The sequence below is a fragment of the Serinus canaria genome, chromosome 1 (genome assembly GCF_022539315.1).
Source record: "Serinus canaria isolate serCan28SL12 chromosome 1, serCan2020, whole genome shotgun sequence".
In the NCBI taxonomy this organism is placed as follows: Eukaryota; Metazoa; Chordata; class Aves; order Passeriformes; family Fringillidae; genus Serinus; species Serinus canaria.
Window position 1 is genome coordinate 58951171 of NC_066313.1, and position 21037 is coordinate 58972207.

The 21037-nt window shown below is 35.5% G+C and overlaps 1 protein-coding gene across 2 annotated transcripts in view; it reads right to left on the bottom strand.

Annotated features, from left to right (window-relative positions):
- The window catches only part of DIAPH3 (diaphanous related formin 3), a 200972-nt gene that overhangs the window by 99031 nt on the left and 80904 nt on the right, over window positions 1-21037 (bottom strand). For both annotated transcript variants that reach the window (XM_009085265.4, XM_050975434.1), the window contains 3 exons: window positions 15670-15765; window positions 14633-14727; window positions 8540-8641 (listed from right to left, as the gene is read on the bottom strand). In XM_009085265.4, coding sequence (XP_009083513.2) covers window positions 8540-8641; window positions 14633-14727; window positions 15670-15765 — 293 coding nt within the window. The remainder of the gene's footprint in view (window positions 1-8539; window positions 8642-14632; window positions 14728-15669; window positions 15766-21037) is intronic.

Here is a 21037-nt window from a genome sequence, read left to right on the forward strand (position 1 = left end):
CTAAGAATTTAAGTGTTGCAATGCTGACCATATTATGTTAACACCCTGTCTTTTTTTATAATCAGCGTATAAGGACATAAGTTTACATCAGTTTTGATAGTGGAATTCTGAAAACAAACAATCCAAATAACCAAAAGAGGAAGTTGAATTAGAAACCTATACATGTCAGAGAACTCAGTGTACAGGTAATGAATTGTACTACTTTTTAAGTAATAGTCCACAAGAAGAGTCTCACTACAAGCAAGTCCAAATGGGAACTGACTTATGAGTTGAGATACCCAGCAGCAGCTCTCACAGATCTCACATCCAACAGCAAAGACAGGTTTTCCTCTCAAATACAGCATAAATCACAAGGCAACTACAAGAATGTGCAATCTGATATATGTGTACTCTCACTATCTTTTTCTGTTGATGTCAAGTAAAGGAAAGCATCTCAGAAGTTCCACTGACACTACATTTTGATCACTGAAGGGGTTTCATTCCTGTCACAAGCTCATACAAAAAAACACTGCAAGTGCTTCAGTTTCATACCTTCTTTAAAAGGAGCAACAGTGCTGAGGCTGTCAGACCACCTGAAAATGTTCTCATCCAAAAAAGTAAAATAACAGTAACAGCCAAGCTGACTAAAGAGAGCAAACTGGAATACCATTCCCTGTGGATAATGTATGGCTTTCACCTCTGCAGCATCAATGAACTTCTAAGAGTGCAGAGGTAAAAAGTGAGAATTCCTGACGCTTATCTTTAAACCCAGGCACTTGAAAAGCAGGAAACAAAATGAAATAGGAAAGGACTGATACCTTAACAGATATTTTATCATGTTTAAAGTAGATAAAAGAATATCCTGCTCAATTTGAAGAGGACAGCCAACATACCTAAATCTTACTGAAAAACAGCAGCATTCCGGAAAGATCAAACATTATTTCACAGTATGGGAAGTCAATTTGCGATAAAAATCAGTATTTTTGTTGAAATGTTTTTATGTATATGTGGAAATAGTACCCCTTTCTTCACCTCTGACATACTCTTTTTCCTCAAGGAAATGATAATACAGTCAAGAACTGCCAAAACAAGATGAAAATTACTTAAGAGAAATTGAGTACATATATAAACATATATACATACATACTGACACATACATATATATGTATACATGCAAGCAATTGAACTAATGACTTTTCAGTCTTATTAGCAACAATGGAGGGCATGTCCTGTTACTTTGCTTCTCCAGCCTGAATTATTAACAGCTTGAACTACTAATTAAGTTTCTTGCAAATCAAATATTTTCCTAAAGGATATTCAGAGCAGAATAGAAGGCAGTGTATTATAAGTGACACGGGGACAACACCTATCAATTACCTCCTAGCTGCACACAGGCAGCCTTCTCTTGTCTTGTGGATGACAGTGCAGTGATTCACAGTGCAGAAAATCCCTGGTACTGTTTTGGATTGCATTATGTTCAACAAAGATGGTCCAGGCAAGGTCAGTGAGCATATCTCAGAATTGCCAATGGGGGCTACAACACAGCTGTCAAAATAAGCTGAGCTTACAATCTTCAGGCTGAAATTCACAGGAAGGTAAGGTCTGTGAAAAGAAAGTGGTCCTATTCTTTTGTTTTATCCAAAAAATACAATTAGATGTACTGACACCTTGATCAGTATGAAATGCAGACAGCTTTTGTTTCTCCAAGTTGAAACCAAACAATGATATTTTCTTAAAAAGGAACCTTCCAAAAAGGGGACGGTCCAAATTTCCAAAATTCTTCTATTTTTAGCTGGCCTAACAGATGTCTGAAAGGCTATTTTCATTAAAAGACACATATGGAGCAGATGCTATTAGACTGAAAAGGTTTCCTCGTGGGAAACCAAGTCAAGACTTTAATATAGGTAAAAATCCTCTGTAAAACCTCTAATCCATAAAGGGAGCAAAAATAAATAAATTAACACCAGAAGTCAAGGACAGAAGTCATTGAGGAATTTAAAACCAAATATTATAGTATGAAACCAAATGGAGAAAAGTTTTTTAAAAATAAATCAGGCATAATTGTATTCCAGATTGAAAGGTCTGGTAAGCCTGACTTTAAAATAAATGCCTCATTTTCTGTCTGGCTACTACTAGGAATCCACCTGCTAATGAAATGTCTGCTATAAGGAATATCCCAAAACAGAGGTCATGAAGACACATGATCAAGGTCTGGGTGAGAATGTCGCAAAATCCTGACAGCAAGTTTAGTACTTCCCATCAGGTTGAACCATCAAACAATTCCCACATAAAAGTGGAATTTGATGTTACATAGCCAGCAGCTGATTCTGATGTCTTTGATGTGACAGACATGACCCACTTCAAAAAAGTTCAGGCCTCCAACCATTCATATCTGGTATCATCTTCTCTACTGACCCAACAAGGTGTGTCCCAGTTAATTTCCTCAGAAGGAAGATATGTGCCTATGATCATGACAGTACTGCTAAGGATAAAACACTCCACTGTAGAGCTTCTGTAGCCCTGTCAATAGCAAATTCAGTAATGACTGGGGAATTTTTATCCATATGGTTATTTAGTGTATTTGGAACCACAGATTAAACAATCTGACATGTCACGTAAGTGAGTGCTACCAAAGACAGTTTGCATGACATAGAAAAAGTTCCTCAGTTCTACAAAATGATCACAGGGAAAGCAAATCCTACAGCACTTGGAGCTCCACTGAGCTCTAATGTCTGAAGCTGAAAAGGTGAAATATCTGCATATTAATTTCAGGCTCTAGGGATGTAATAAGTACTGATCAGTCTCAAGGTTCTTTCAGCACAACTGCCCTACACTAGCCCGTCATTTGGATACCTAACTCAATTTAGGTGGCTAATTCCAAGAAATCCTTGAATTTGCTGAGTCAAAATGGCAGGATCATGATCCTTACTAAACACAGAAGTGTTTTCCTTATGTAAAGCATGACACGAACATTAGAGGGTTGCTTACATTACTAGCAAAGAAAAACATCAAATCAGATCCAGGACAGGCTCTTGACAGAATGTACAAAGTGAATGGCTGAAAGCAAAATATGGGGACCCTTCAGAGAAATAACATTCTTGCTCTGAAGCTGTAGCAATATCTGCCAAGAAGAAAACTGAGATAGCCTGTGTGTGGGCTGGAACAAATAACAAGCATCCACTTAGCCGTCTGAATTAATATCAGGCAGTTAAGACAAAATTTTTTAAATTGTTCTTTAGGTTAACTACACAAAATGGTTTTACCAGAACTAAACAGAGATAAGAGTAAGACCTGCTTGCACTGAAGCATTTACAGGAGCACTCATCTGCAATATGGCATCACAGAGGAAGTAATAGAAGCCAACCCAATGGCAACTGCAAACAGTCAGATTAGTGCAGATCATTTATGATGGCCATTTTCAGAAGGTATTTCTGGAGCTTTGCTCTCCACCCTTACCTAGGTTCAAGGTTTGAAAAACATCAACATTACAGGAGTTAAAGATGTTCTTCGCAACAGCATAGGTAACTTGACTGCAATTTGTCATAAAGATTTTTTAACTCTCACAGATGGCATATAATAGAAAATTAATTTTTGGCAACACTCCTGGAAAGGCTGGAAATACTGATAGAGAACACTGACAAGGCAGAGCAGCAGATGCACATGACATCTAGAAGACACAGAAGATAAGGTTTGCAGATAGAAATTAACACAATCAAAATATCTCACAGCCCAGATGCATGTCAGCACTTCAGAATTTTAAACAGACTGAAATGTCACTAGGTATGGCTCTGTCCAAGCATCAAGTCTTATGAAAGGCAGAGTACGCTTCTGCAGAAACAGTGATAGTATGATATTTTCCAGACAACAGTGAAAAAACATTAATACATTTTGAGTTATCCTCAATGAGAACATACAGGTGAAACTATCAGCTGAATATGGAATTGATCAATTTAAGTGTCTGCTGAATTATTTAAGACAAACTAGCCTTCATCAGGCCTCACTCTAATCTTCAATTTACTCTAGTGAAATCTTTTCCTTTGGTAGGAACTCATTAAAAACACATCCATCAGTGAACAAGCTGTGAAGCCACATGAGGATTGCTTGCCAAATTCTATTTGGGTTAGCTGTCAGTGAATTTCACAAGGTCTGAACATTAATTATTTCTGAAACAATATTTTGTAATTCCCTCAATTTTATCTTTGAGCAAATATAAGTGATCAAGAAAAAATCTGTTTCCTTTTTTCTCCACTACCAGACAATATGGGAATATCTTTCTGAATGTCTCAGATTGGAAGAAGAGAAAGACAGCAGGAGCTATCACACGTGGCTCTTGAGACAGTATTCTCAATGTAAGAATGCTAGTACACTTGCATACACCTGAGGTCAAATGTCTACTAATAGTATCCTGCCAAGCATTAGAAACTTTTTACATTAGATGTGTTTACAAACAATATCAAAACTTTGATTTCTTAAACGGAATTGCATTTATAGATTTCAAACCATATAATATATTTAATATGGACCAGGACCATTTCATACAACTAAGGATTATAGGCACTGATGAGGCTACATAAAATCCTAGATTTTTTGTGTTGGAAGGAATCTTAAAAATCATCTAGTTCCAACTCCCCTGCATGGGTAGGGACATCTTCCACCAGACCAGGTTGCTCTGAGCCTCATTCAACCTAGCTTTGAAAATTTCCAGGGATGGGACATCCACATTCTCTGGGCCACCTGTTCTAGTTGTCTCACACTGGAATTTACTACTGGATTCAGCTATATGCATGCAGCATTATCAATTGCTGATTTGATATTACTTTTTGGAATGGTTCCTAGTGCAACAAACAGTTAAAATATGCTGGCATGAGTAGGCCTGAAGCCATAGCATTGCTGTGTGGGCAAGAGAGGGAGGAGAGGCAGATGTGTGAGGCTGTAAAGTTGGGGAACTACAGTTACAGGACACTGAGGGGAGGTGCAGCAAAGATCTGGAACCATCTGATACAGGACTAAACATTGCCATGGACCTCTGTGCCTCAATAAATGCCCTGAAATGTCAGACCTAGAGGTGCAGGGATGCCTGATAAAGAGCATCAAAACTGTGATTCCTTAAATGGAATTGCATTTATGGATATCAAGACATATAATAAATTTGAAATGGTCTAGGACTATTTTACACCAAAAAGAATTACAGGCACTGTAAATAAACACGTGCACATCAAATCATAGAATGGAATTCTATGAGAATTCAGAACATTCAAGTTCTAAACACCTGGAAGATGCTTGTGCACAGCTTCCTGATGAATAAGATATTGACCAGTGGTATGGCAGTAGTTCAGTAAAAATCTGTTTAACAGATTACTGCACTCAAACTAATCAGTCATGATCAATAAATCTAACTAGTAGTTATTACATCAACTTCACTGAAAAGAAATAAGATTAACATTTACTAAATTATCTACTCCTTAAATATTTCTTTGATATGATGACAGACGCTACAGCAAAAATTAGGAAAAAATATTCTCTAAAACAGTATCTTTTTCTTAGTAGCAAAGAACTACGTGCAAAACAAATCAACATTGTTAAAAGTCCTAAAGCAACAAAATATTTAAACTGTCCATTGAAGAAAAAAACTGGTAAAAAATGTAAAAGCCTCCAAAATACAACCTTCTCTCAACAGCTATCAAGATGAACAACTAGATGAAACCTCATTCATCTCCAGTGGGTTTCATATTGCACAAATATAACCTTCACCATCATCAAGTTTTATTCAAGATTCAGCACGGTGCTAGTAAAGACAAGGTTGTGAGTTTGATGCCCTTAAGAGCTGGACTCAATGATCCTTGTGGATCCCTTCCAACTGCGAATATTCTGTGGTAATCAATTAAATTACCAAGAAAATAATAGGAAGGTTAAGGAAGTTTTTAAGAAATTCTGGAGGAAGTTGATTGCAGTAAGTAAAACCAAGTACAAAACAAGAACCATGGTAAAACAAAAAACAATTGAGTATTTATTTTTCATCAAACACAAGCTTGATGAAAACCTCATCATGAATTTGAAACACCTCATCATGAATTTGAGCAAGAAAATACAACATTCAGTACAACATCGAGTTAAGGTAACTTGATGTTGTAAATAGTAAACTAAATTTTTAGTAAGATGAACAGAATAAATGTAAATGTCATGAAATAGTTAATGAATCAGTACAAGCCCCTCGCTGTCCCCCTCCCATCCCCAAAAAACCCCACAACTCCAAACCAAAACCAAAGCTCCACAGCAATAGGTGATAATATCTGTGCTCTGAGACATTGGCCTGGAGTAAGTGAAAGAAAGAGCCTAGCGGAAAATAAAGTAGTTTATCTAAAGAAAACCCAAAGTCTGGAAGAGAAGATAAGGGCCCTAAAGGATTTATTTTATACTTACTGTTGAATGAACAGAAAATATAAAAATGATCAATAGTTTAAAAAGAGAAGGCAGAAACCCCAAAAGCAACTCATAGGGTCAATTCAAAGAAAACAAATCCTCACGACCATAAGACAAAAATCCAAACAAACCCCAAAACCATGAGCAACACTCATGAAGGGAACCTGAACTGTTTAGAATCATGCACTCAAGGTCTTTAAGTCAAAAACAGAAGTTAATTAACAGTGCTTAAAACATGCAATACTGTAACAGTCACTGCCAGCCAATATCTCACTAAGTGTCATGCTGTTTGTTTCAGAGTATCAAATTTTGACTTTCAATTCAAAGCCTGAAAGATAATGGGTTTCGATGATAAAAAAAAAAATTTATCACACAAGTAGTAATTACCCATTTATTCACTCTTTAGATTCTTCCTTAGGAGTCAAATAGCTTAATTGTTCCTTTAATCAAAACTTCAGAGAAAATTAACATGGAATCTCCTAATTCTCTAAAAAAACATTACTACAAAACACTACTCATCTAAAAGACTTCATGTCTTGCATTGTGTATTCAAGTCTGATTCTCCTCATTTAAAACAGACAGCAAAAATTAAGATATAAACCAATATTTTTAAGGAAAATAAACAAAACCAACAAAACCAGCAACAATGGGAAGATTCACATTAGCATCAATAGTGGCTTCCTAAGAAATGAGAAGAATTTCTAAGCCCGCTCCAAAGACAACAATAATAGAAAAGAGCCAGGAGAGCCAGATGGAGCCTGAAGAACTTTGATGAAAAGTAAATGGACAGGATTCCATATTCAGAGTAAAAAAAGTGACTTATTCAAATTTTCCACCATTGGAACAGAAATGAAAGATGTTTCATGTAATAAACATTGTCGCTTGTTTTGTCAAATCCATTCTATGACATGCATAGAAGCTGTGACATGACAGAAACTGTTTCTGATGATGGGGTTTGGTCTTGTTTGTAGACTTTGTTTTTTAATGTTTTGCATAGAAAACCAGGAAAAGCAAGGACTTGCACTTTTCAGTGAGAAACTGGTTGTTCCTTCAGAAAATAAGCTCCAAAAATTTTTGAGATATAAGAACTCTTATCCTTTTGTCCATTTATTTTCTTTTTTCTGAGTTATCACATTGCCTCAACTTTTAAAGACAAATTTATCAGAAAAGTTGGGCCAGATGCAGTGAAACTCTACCTACACTGTTACTGGTCTAGCTCTTCTCATCAACTGACAGTTCCATCTAACTGAGTAAGTATTATTCCCTCATGGGAAATTCCCTCAGATAAGATAATCTTAGCAAACCACCTCAGGTTTAAACTCCAGGAACAGACAAGAAAAATCAAAGACCTGCACAGATATATGCATCAGGAAATTACATAGCATTACTCTGAGTTTGTCTGGATGAAGTAATTACCAACTATGAATTATGAGCTATACAGAAATTAGATGCAAACCGTATTTCCACAAAAAGCATCAACTGCCAGCTCTGAGCTAGCATTTTTTTTTCCCCTCCAGTCTTCCTTTGTGAATTCAACCTGGAAGATACTACAAACATATCTTTCCAGAGTGAAGGGAAAAAGTGATTAGGGCTACTCTTTATATAACATGGCATAAAACACAGGTGGCAGGAGGCAGAATAGGTCAACATGATCGCTATGACATTATTTTCTTCTCATTTACGTGGAGAATAGAAAGAAAAACATAAGTGTAGAAAACCTCAGTTAAAAAAAGTTAAGATTTTTTAATGCAAACAAAAGTAAGGCCAAAATATTTTAACTATGAAAATTCAAAAATAGCTCTGTATCTCCCAGTGAAACTTTGCCACAGAAAATAACAAAGTTTTTATGGTTTTGGTTTGGTTTCTTTTGCAAAAGTAAATAACTTTTTTAAACAAAGAGAATCCAAAGTCATTCCAGAAGCAATATTTCAATAATCAGGCCTTCCACCTCCATGGATATGTCCAACAAAAGTCCAATTGAATGGCAGCACCTGTAACCCCTTCTTCTCCCGGTCTGGAACCCCTTCACTTTTAAGAAGAAGCAACTGTTGTTTATTTTTTTTATAAAATTATATTAAAACTGTGTTTCCAGAAAGGACAAAAAACCCCCAAAAAATGGTGACAATAAAACAGAACTCACCACAACACCAAACTGCTCTGGCTCAGACAAATTGTTATACTCATTCTTGAACTTGGACAATGCATTCAGTTGCTCTTGTTCAGGGAGGTGTTTTATTAAATTCTATAAAGGAAAATAAAATACGTTTAAAAATCTCAGATTTAATGTTGCTTCTATTATTGTAAACAAACGGGTTAAATAATATGCATTATTGCCATACACTCCAAAGACAACACTCTTCCCTGAAGACAGCAGAATGTACATAGCAACACACAAAGTAACTGAGAGTGTAAAAGATAAGTAATGCAATACTGCCAGCAGTACTGAAATACTGACACTGATTTTACACACTTCCATATTATTTTTTTAAAAACTGTTTTTAAAGAAAGATATGCTTGATAGGCATGATGGAAACAGAACACTTCAAAGCAAACAGAACAGGAACTTCAAGTATAACATAACCATCCAAAGGCTGGCAAGAATTACTAATGCTAGATGAAAGGTATTTTGAAAAAGAATAATTAATTTTCTAGCATTTCAAAACAAAAGTTTAAAAACATTACACTTACTTACTTAATTACTTACACTACCACTTAGCATGACAATTTGCTAGAACTAGTAAATCAGAGGTGAGATTCAGCTTCAGCTGAATTTAGAAGTCAGTATGGGGAGGTTGTACGCATAAAAAGTGAATGTCTTACAGGTAAGGGAATCAATCATTTCACCTTCATCTGTTCATCTGAATAATCCTCTGACTCCCTGGAGTTTCCTGAACACTTAGACACATATTATCTACAAAAAGACACTCACATTTGGGCACCTGAACTCACTCTAATTAGCTTCTGCCAGGCTGGCTAAAAATGGCTTTTCAGATATTTTGGAAATAGAAAGCTTCTCACACACTTAATTATGGTAAAACCTTGAGTCAGTAGCTCAATTCGGTCCCTTCCTAGGATGACTGCTGCAACTACGAGGCAATAGCCAGAGTTCCTACAGCTTGCTGTGTCTCTCAGATTATGATTCTTGTGCTTCTGGTTACACATTGGTTAAGCTTCTGTCACTGTGAGACAAACACAAGGGAGATTTTATTTTCTTAAAACACTCTTTGGTCTACTGGTAAGATCACTCCCCTGAACTGAAGATTCAAACCTTTAAACACTGAAGCAGTCTGGGGTACAAAGCCACCCCACTACCTATTACCATATTTCAAGAAAGAAGCAAGACCAATTCCACCACTTCCCGATTAGTTGATGGAAAAGGCAGACATTTTGGTTGCCAACATTTGTTTTATTACCTTTCAAGTAAATAGCTTTGGTGATATACAATGAGCAAAAAAGAATTTGTTTCAGTTAGTGAACAGAATCTCCATCTGAAAGTCTTAAAAAACACATAATTTTACCCAGTAAAGAGCCTAATTCCTTCTTATAGGGGAAATTTAGCCAGTTAAGATATAAAAATTATCTCTCTGTGTCTAGACAGATAAAAAGTCATACCTATGCTTTGCTTAACATACTTCTTTAGTTTGAGAAGAATGAATTTTACTCTTTTAAGTAGTAGTTGAAAAATATCCCTAAATCAGTAGACTGATTCAACAGTATGTCCAAGCTCAAATAAGGATTTTGGGAAGAAAAGACAAAACTATCAAAAATGCATGAATGATGATGCTTAAAACGATGATGCTTAAAAAATAACGTAAACTTTAATTTTAGGAGTTTGATTTGGATATGGTCACACTGAATTTTACTGGAACAGCAGTCATATATATCCTTACCACTCTTACATTTGTAAAACAGACTAACTACACTTATTAATTATGGATGAAGATGTCTGGCACTAAATCAGTAACACTGAGCAGAAATGAAATCGGTACAAAGTGTAAAAAGATACATTTTAAATTAGAAATTCATAACACACCTATTTTTATTTTTGGTATCCAACATTCACATAAACAACTCTAAATATAATACAATTCCTTAATATTTACTGAAATTAAAATGTTATTGTTTGATGAAGAAACAGTTTTCATATGAAGAAAAACTGCCCACAAAACTTTCAAAAACCAAAAACAGTCAAGTGTTAGATGAATATTTTCAATGTTGAGCATCAGAATATAAACAAAATAAAAAAGCAACCAAAACAGAAGGAGCAGCTGATATCAAAGCAGCTTTTATGGTGTTCAGATAAAGCTTTTGAAAAGCTACCGATGAAACACATTTTGAATATCAAACAAGGAATAAGAAGGAGAAAGAATTTTGACTAAGTCATGGGTAACATTTCAATAATTAGTCAATGAGTTTTTGGATTTCAAGATGACTTTTGGAGTTTTTACATTTTTAAGCACTAGATTTAATTTCTAACTGAAATTAAGGGGTAGAGGGAGGAGGATGGAGACAGATGAAGAGAAAATACATTTTATTTCCTAAGCAACAAGAGTTGGATTAAGAACAAATTTCCAGCTTCAGAAACAGTGATATTAGGACCCACTGAACAAAACTGTGACAACTAAACAAAAGAAATCTGCTGAAAGCAAGAAATTTATGAAAAGGAGAAGTACCACACCATCTAAGGTAACTTATATGAATGAAGAAAATCAGCCATATGGCTGCAAACCTATGTACACTTTCCCTCTTCTCAGAATGAGAAAATACATGGAACATGTTTTCATAGCATGGTCATTAATGCATACTTGAAAAGGATGTGGAAGGTAGAAATAGACTCATACAGCTGGATACTTAAAGTTATTTAGTTGATGACATTGTTCGCAGGGGTCTTAGGATGAGGAAAGAGACGAGAAAGTTGACTCCATGTTCAGAAGGCTTGGTTTATTATTTTATGATATATATTGTATTGAAAACTATACTAAAAGAATAGAAGAAAGGATTTCTGCAGAAGGCTAGGTAAGAATAGAAAAGGAATGAATAACAAAGGCTTGTCTCTGACCGAGACAGTCTGGACCGCTGGACTGTGATTGGCCATTAATAGAAACAACCAATGAGACCAATCACAGATCCCCCTGGTGCATTCCACAGCAGCAGATAAGAATTGTTTACACTTTGTTCTTGAGGCCTCTCACTTCTCAGGAGGAAAAAATCCTAAGGAAAGGATTTTTCATATATCATGTCAGTGACAATTTAGTAACCTACATACATATGAAGGTGGATACCAACTTTTTGAAGCAATGAGGCAGATTGTTTTACCACTTTCAAAGAAAGATGGGTGTCTTAAATCCTTTTTCAAGTTCAAAGTCAGTCCCTTTTTCAAAGTTATTATAGGATTGTTTTACCCAGCAACAAACAATTTGGATGAACCTATTTGATAAATATTATTTCATCCAAACTAAATTTGAAGCCTAAGTTCTACTGAATTTTCCACCTGATTTAGGTCTTCAAGGGATTCATCACTTGGCAAAAAAATGCAGTCTCTATTTTTGAGTGATTTATATGACTGTGTTCATACAGGATACTGTGCACATGATCACTTGTATTCCATTCCACTGACTTTTACACAATCACAGCAGCTGCTACTCTCACTCTTGTAGGATATAATTTCTCACTTTTGGCTCTTCATCTTCTCTTACCTTTTTCTTAAATAAAATTGTCCACTCCCCTCTAAAAGCAAACACAAAAGGGCTCAACCACTGTCGAAACCACTTTGGAGTCAATTTTGATGCCAATTACATAGAAAGGTCACGGTATACACTGACTTTCAACATACTTTACTGTCAATACCAATTAATAGAGCCACAAGATTATCAGCATAATGTCAAAAAGTTACATCCTATTATATTGTTAGCCATGCCTACTGCAAAGCTCCAGTGGGGTTAGGGCATGCTAGATTTTCTAAATATACTGAAAATTAGTCATTCTTTATCCCAAGGCATATACAATTATAATGAAAATAATAGTCCACAGAAGAAATTTAAAATAATTATATGAAAGCAAAAAAACTATCCATTAAAAATAAATTTTCTCTTCTTATATTACTGCATCTTCACATAGAAGTATGTCATTAATTAACTACCCATTAATGTTTTGATGATTTTCTTTCCCAGAGTCTAAATGCAAAAATAAATTTTGCCTTCTTTAGATAACAAACATATAGAAATAATCAAAATGACATTTTTTTATATTTTTGATATACAATACTTATTTTTACTTTATTTTTTGCTTCATTTAATTGTTGAGGACTTAATTTTTGTAACAAGCTAAATGTTAACCATTGAAAAACAGTGCTAAGATCAAAATAGTATGAGAGAGTCTCAGAGCAAGGACAAACTATCTGAGACAGAGTTTAAGCTGAACATAACAGCAAAGCATATTCCATCTCTCAGTTTTTCATGCTACCATAGAGAATTTCCACTGTTATACCAAATAAAATAAAGATACATCATGCTGCTGTTGAGCATGAAGAAAACCTTGAAAAAGTGATCTAAGTGCAAATTAGACTAAAAAAACATTTTAGAAGAGTAAACTATGTTCATACTAATAACCTTAAAGTAATGGTTTTGGTGCCAATATTAACTGCATCATTGAACAAAAGAATGAGAATTATACAATACTATATATACTGTTACTGGAGATCATGGTTCATTCTTGCTCCTTCAAATATTTAGGAGAAACATCTCATTTTTCAATGAAGAAGGGAAAGTGAAGTCCAAACGGCTGAAGAGAGATTAAACATCTTTGAAATCCAAGTTACAGGAAGTGAGGGCAAACTGCATGCAGAAGAAAAAGGGCATGCTGAGCATTGCACAGCCTCCTGTGCAATAAAATAAGATGTTATTTTGATATTCCAATATGGTGGAAATTCATTTTGAAGGAAAACCACAGAAATATAGATTTGTCTTGTTTTGACATCTGAATACAAGTTCCTATGTGTTGCAGTAGAAGCCACACCTGAATGTCAGTGAGCCTTAATGTAACAACTAATTTTATGACCCTGATACCTGTACTTGTTTTAACTAATCAACATTCCTGCAAATAGAGTATGTTTCTAAAAAACCAATCTACCTTCACCTTTCTTTCATGTTTCAGTAGGGACTGGTACCCATGTCTGCAACACACTTTGAAGTATGCTGAAGAGTTTAGCTATCTAAAATATATACCACATTACTAGTAGATAGACAGTAATCATCAATGATTGATATATTATGTTTTGACATTTATGAGCCATAATAGAAATAATTTGAAGTTCATCTCAGTATGCCAGAGTTCTGTCCAAAACACAGATAATTTTTCTAAAGACAGACATTTTCAAATTTACTGATGGCCATCAAGATGACTCAGAATATGGCACATGACAGACAAGGACAGACTGAGAGAAGTCACTTTGTTGAAGTCTAGGAAAGCCTCACGGGCCCTTAATGTGTGCAGATACCCAACTAAATGGTACAAAGAAGGTGGAATTAAGCTCTCCTCGGAGTTGTGCAATAGAAGACCAAGGTCACAAGTTATCATAATAAAGATTCCAGTTAGACAAACAAAGAAACATTTTCTACTATAAGAGTTCAACAATGGAAAAGGTTTCCAGAAAAGCCTATGGGGTCTCCAGACTTGGAGATACTAAACATTTGATGGAAAAGGCCCTGATCAAACTGCTCTAGTTGACCTAGCTTTGAGCAGAGCCTTGGCTCAAATTACTTCAAGACCTCCCTTCCAAATTATTTTTCCCATGGATCTAAAATTATTTGTTTGTGTTTATTTCATTAAATTCTTCAGCTTTTCAACACTTAAATATCACTGTCTATAGAAGAACTTTTAGTTTCTTTTGGATCCACATAGAGAAAGGCCTTGGCTCTGTGTAAACTCTGCTCAGCAATAACAAAAACATCTCTGTATCATCAACTGTGTGTTCTGCACAAATGCAAAAATAACCCCATATCAGCCACTGTGAAAAAAATTAACTTAGTCCCAGCCAAAACCAACACAAGCTGCTTTCATAAAAATATTAGCATTAGAAATTAAAACAAAAAATCTACTGTTTACAGGTAAAGAACATTCTTGCAGTTAATTATTAGCCCAAAAGTTTACATTAAGAGGTGTTTTTAGCTATGCATTTCTATTTACTGAGAAGCTTCTCTTGAAATACTGGGATTTGAGGTGCCATTTTTGTTACCTGAATCATGGACTCTGAGAGCTGTGTTTCATCTACTTCCAATATCATAATTTTGATCTCTTCATAAGGCACTCGGAAAGATCCAAGGAAAATTGCTAAAACAGAGATTCCACAAATAATGAAGAAATCAAGACAAGAACTATCTTGCTTCCATTTAAAATACAGCAGCAAAACAGGTCATAGCATCTCCAGATTGACAAACACTATGCCAAATAATATAGGTAAGAGATAACAATTTTAATGCATTTTTAATTAATGTTTTCTTTCAATTCCAGCCTTCTCCATATCCATTAGTTATATACACCATCCAGCATCACAGAAGACTTCCATAAGCAGTCAGAGACAAGCCTACTCTGCAGAAGATTCACTGCTATCACAATATTTTGTGCTAAGGTGACAACTGAAATTTTTCGATAGTCTTGTGAGAGCCTTCTCTTAAAGAAGCACCATGACAAACCATGACCAAACCAGAGAAACAGCACATTTTTTTAAATGTTCTTATAAGCACTCTTTATTGAGTCACCATAATACAATTATTTCTTATTTAATCTCTGCTGGCATTCAGGAACCTATTTTTCCTAGAACTCCTCTCCATCAAAACTTTATTTTTTTTGTTTGCAAATTATTCCATAATACCGAGTATGACCTAGTTTCTACAAAGTTCATAAGATGGGCAGACATGCTGCAGGCATTTTCATCCTTTTGTTGACAAGGGGTGGAGACATGCAGGGGAAGGAGGCATCCAGTATTCCTTGATGAATATCTCGAAAATACAGATGGATTAGATACATAGCTGTATGCTTGCACTTCAATACACACAGTCTTGAACAAGGAATAATCTTAAACTACTTCTCAGGTCTTTTTAAGTGTTTCAGTTGTGTAAACTCATATTTGTGCTTAAAAACAATATGCACATATTTAAACACATTTTAAACAATAAGTGGTTACCAGGTAATCACACAAGAGAGAAAGGGATTTTTATGGAACATTTATACATTACTCTGAGGAATTAAAAATAACCAAGAGACTCTACTTACACAGATTCTGTGCAATCTTAGGATCCAAAACTTTCAACTCTTTGATGCGTTTCTTGATAGATTTCTTTTCTTCAAAATCCTCCTCCTCTCTTTTTACTGCAAAATTAATCACAAATACAATCATGGTTAATTCTTAATATTTGGACAAGACATTCATGAATTCAGAAAGCAGATTTTCTATCAAGCATATTCAATTCACAGAGAAAAGATCATAAAAAACATGGACAAAAAATTGAGAGGTTTTGCACATATTGTTTGTATTTCAAAGCTTTTGCTCTTCAGTCAAATTTGTCAGCTTGTTAGCCTTCTAGATTTATTTTTTTTTTAATATATAGGGCCTGAATAAACATGCTAATGTTAATTGTCCAAATTTAGTCATATTTAAAAAATATCATGCAACATGCTCCAGTTACCCTGGCCAAACTAGGATTATGAATTGGATTTTAACAATAACAAATCTTAAAACACAAGGCAATATTTCTCAACACTGAGACATCTAACCATTTTTGTGATTGCTTTTGTCCAACTATGTGCACCAAAATTATCAAAGATCACCAGCTTATTAAAAAATTAAGATTAACTTAGAATATAGCTGAGTTGTTATATACCTATAGAGCATACAGGTATATACACAGATCTATTTTCTTGCCCCCCTTAAAAGATGTATTTTTAAATATATGATGTAATCACATTATTACAAAATACCACAAAGAAAAAGTGATTGTATAAACACATATTAACATTGCTGGAGATTTTGGCTTATTCTTTCTTTTAATAATTCATACAAATAGAAAATAATTAATACAAATAGGATCTCCCAAATACATTGGGTAAGCTGAATTTACTTCTCATTAGTCACACACTGTCATAAGAATTTCGCTTAAAAAACAACACAGTCTTGATAAAGTATTAGTAGGAATTATTATGCAAACAAACTAAAAAGCGAAAACCACACAAATCTTTCCTTAAATATGATCTGGTATTGTATTATTTTACAATAATACATAATACAAAGTACTCTTTTTTTAACTTTTCTTCCTTCCCCCAGCACAAATCTTCACTGTCAAATGCTATTTATCAAATACATTGCTACTGTTTATCTAATTCTGTATATTATTTCACAAATCAAATTAGTTTCCAAGCTTTACAGTATGATTGTTCCAAATTAAATTATACATGCTTCAAATATCTGAGAGAAGAAAATATGCTACAATAGTATAACCTGCTACTGACTTCCAAAGAAGATAGGTATAGATGAGAAGTCCTGTCAAGGAGACATAGGATTAAAATTTCTAGCTCAGTGACGATCCTTGACAAAATTGGACATAAGCATGAATTAACAAGAGGATTTCCCTAAGCTGAAATTAATTCCAAAAATGTTAAGAGATATTTAAGAGCTACATAATTCTTAAAAAATGTTTTCCAAAGCACAATAAATTTGGCCAAGGATTGGGACACAGACAAAATGACCTCGTGAGGTTGTTGATTTTTATTGTCTAGGATACAACCAAAGAGATAAGGAATTCAAGACCTTACACAAGGATTGAAGGAACCAGATTCAAGTCCCTTCCGTGTAGGTGGAGACAGAAATTTCAATCATCTCCTAAATCACTTTTAATACTCTACACCTGCTAGGCAACATAATGATCCTGAGAAGATGCCACAGGGCAGAAAAGAACCCGTATTCTGCAAAAATGACATCACTAAGCTAAGACATAAAACAGTCCTTAGAAGAAGGACTGATAACCATCATCCTGGAAAATGGGTTACAAGGCCACAATCCTCTTTTGTCTGTTCCCAGTCTACCCACGAAATTCACTTGGCCTTGAATTTCTTTCAGCACATTGAATAGAATGGTTAGCACTTTCCTGTACCAGGAAAAACTACACACCCTGCTGGATTCACATATGAAAGCAAAAGTAGGTTTTCACCAGCAATGTGAGAACTCTATAGCTCAGGCACCAAAGGAATAGAATGACATTAAAGCTACTGGATAAAAAGAAGGTTACCACTAAGGGTTCATTTTTTCTGATTATGCTTGGAGAAGAGCCCTTACTGAACCCAGAAGGGTATGTCAAGGGGCTGCAGATTCCAGAATCACATGAGTGTTTTCTCCTGCAGTTACACACTTTAACAGACCTCTCAAATTTCTTAACTTCTTCTAAACAGTGACTCTTAAAAACATGACTTTTGAGTTGCCTCAAAGTCTTATCAATGCTACAACTGCAGATTCTCCTAGAAGACCTGTACATCCCTGTAGCACAGGTTCCAAGCAATTTTCATGCTTGGAATTTTCGTATAGTAAAATGCTTCACAGCTACCTTGGAACCTTGCAAAGAAACCTAGAACTTTACAAGAAACAAAATAATTTCCTTTGTAGCCACAATAAAAAGTAGTTAAATTATCTAAACTTACTAAGTTGCCTAAACATGCCCTGACAGCCTCAAACTGGACGCTAAAAGGGCAGTAAAAAAAATTTTAAAAAAAAAAAAAAAAAAAGTTTGCTTCTTCCAGCACTAGAAAGCAAAATGTATTCATTACGAGTCTTATAACCAAGATAATACACACACACAACCATGCAAAAAGAATTAACAATTAAACATTCACTATTTAATTCCCTACTTCCAAATCAAGAAACAATGCTGCAAATGAACTAATAGCCTCAGGAATTTTCACCCAGGAGGGGGTTATACACAATGTTATAGCACTACTTAAGGCGTCACAACACTAAGGAAAATCATATAAGCATAGAACGTGTCTACTCTAGGAAACTCATGCAGGAATAGTATGCAGAGTTCTAAAATTACGCAACAAACCAAATTACTGCAAACTTACATGATACTTCTTTGGCAGAATTCAGGTCACATCCTTATGGAGTTGGCAGCAATAAGAAGCAGAGGACATGTATTACTTTTGCTGGTTTGAAATGTTGCGCTTCCCACTTAAAACTCTGATACCTCCTAATGCCTTTCGAAATTTTCACCTGCTTTGCTAATGTCCTGGTTTCAGACAAGGAAACGAGTCATATGGAGCCATGCGGGCATGGCCAAGACTGTGCAATTCAATCCCATCACACCTCATGGCCAGGGAGGAGGGAAATGGGTCTCTCTCTTGCTTCCTGGAAAAGAGGGGGAAGGAGGAGGCATTCCTTTTCCAGGGAACCAAGCGACAAATGGAGTGGTGCAGTAACACTGGTCCCAACCAGATGATCTGTTGGCCATTTTTTTATTGCCTTGGGCTTGGGGCAAAACATGGAGGCAGATGGTCTGTCCACCATTTTGTTCACTGTCCCAGTCAGCGAGCAATTCCCTGCAAATCACTCTCTTTTTGTAAACTTTTGATATTAATACTGTTGCTGTTATTGTTCTTATATCATTGCTGTTTCCAGTAAATTGCTTTTATCTCAACCAATGATCTCTGCCTTTTTTATCTCCCATTGAAGGCGCAAGGGGGCACTAAATGAGGGAGTGCCGCTCCTAAACCATGACAGGTGGCAAAAAAAAGCCCTCAAAATCACAAGAAAAATACTATTCTCTAATTCCAACAAGTAAAAAGAGAAAAAAATTCCACAGCTGAAGGGCATGAATAGAAATATCTGAACAGGTGAAGTAAGAATCTAGACTAAAAGGAAATAAAAGAAAATAAGCAGTTAAATTTTCATTTGTGGAGAGCACTGGAATAGAGGGAAAAGTATACAGAAGAAAGAAAATGGGAACATCTGCTTACAGTAGAAAAAAAAAAAAAATAGCAGGCTAGTGGGAGTGGGTAGCTGCTGCAGAAAGGATGCGACTATTTGAAGGAAATAGGCATGAGATGTTACCATGCTAATGAGAAAAGAAACCAGGGTATCACAAAATACACAAACACTTCTCACAGCTCCAGAAGTTTGATCTTACTAAAGCATTAACTTTTTCAAAATTACTTTTTTTTTCAGCTATTATACAATAGAAAACTACACACCCTTTACAGTTCTGTCTATGTAGTAAATCTATCCCACTGCGGGACACACACACGGCCCTAGCATCTGAGCTATGTTTTGTCAGGAGTACTTCATCTGATGCTCCTGCTCTGCCCTCTCAGGCTGACAAACATAGTGCTAGAGCACTTTCAAACACACCATTCTTGCACCTCCCTTTGCAGTTTCTCTTATCTTCACACCCCACATCCTTATTATCAAGACTCTAAAAATAACAGATGTGGTTGCCAACATACATACACACAAATATCTCAAAGGAGTTTTGGATACTGGACAGATTGCTTTTACTGTCTCCTTCAAATTCAGATCCATATACACATTCAAATTTAGTCAACTACCTCCATCTGTGGGAATGACCTGACTTAAATTAGGGTCCTGAAAAGAGTGGTGGCAGGACTGTTTTATAAATACTTGGAAGCATTGGAAGCCTGCAGAACAGCACTTCATAAAATTGCGGACTGGATCCTAGGGAGCTACTCTATAAAACTCTGAAACAATTACATTCTTGGTAGGTGCCACTGAAATAATCTACATTCATGAATTGCAATACACATTTCTATTTCTGCCACAGGTCTTGATATAATCTGCTACCCACAACCTTTGTAAGAAAAATCATGTCTGTGCATCTGTATGCTAAAGAAAAAAAATCTAAAATACATCATCCTAGTGGAAAAAAACAAAACAAAATACCTTTGAAATACAACCTTCAAAAGGAATATTTCTGAACACTTAGATATGAACTTTTATTTTTAAAAGTCTGAATTCCTATTTCAGATGAAACTTGAAAACTACAGAATTACACAGAACACTCAGTGGAGTTACTTTGTCACGAAGAAGAGTTAATTTGTCACTAAGTAGAAGAGCGTACAGAAGATTACGCATGACCTTGCACTTTTCCTGGCTTCTTAGCTAAAACAACAGTCATCTTGCATTCTCTCTTCACTGAAGAATGAAAGAACTAGTCTGGGATCATGGTCTCAAAGGATGTACCCATACCAAGTGTCATTATGAACGTAAATGCCTTCGTCTGTATAGAACTCTAATTCTTAAAAGTAAATGATATCTTATGTCCCATATAGCAGGGTATTCAATGGGGAAACCTACAGTTCTTCATCTCCTAAATGTTAAGTGGAATCAAAGGAACAGATCTTTAATAGAAAATGAGGTTCTAGCTAAATAACAAATCCTTCAGAACTTCTTAGTTATTCAAACGTAAAATGTGGAGTACCTTGGTATCAACCACTACTGAGGTTGGAAGTGACCTCTGGAGGTCATTTGGTCCAATCCCCTTAGTCAGACAAGGCTGTCTACAGCCAGATGCTCACGACTGTACTCAGGCGGCTTTTGAATATCCTCAAGGCTGGAGGGAGAGTCCCAAACCTCCCTGGGGAC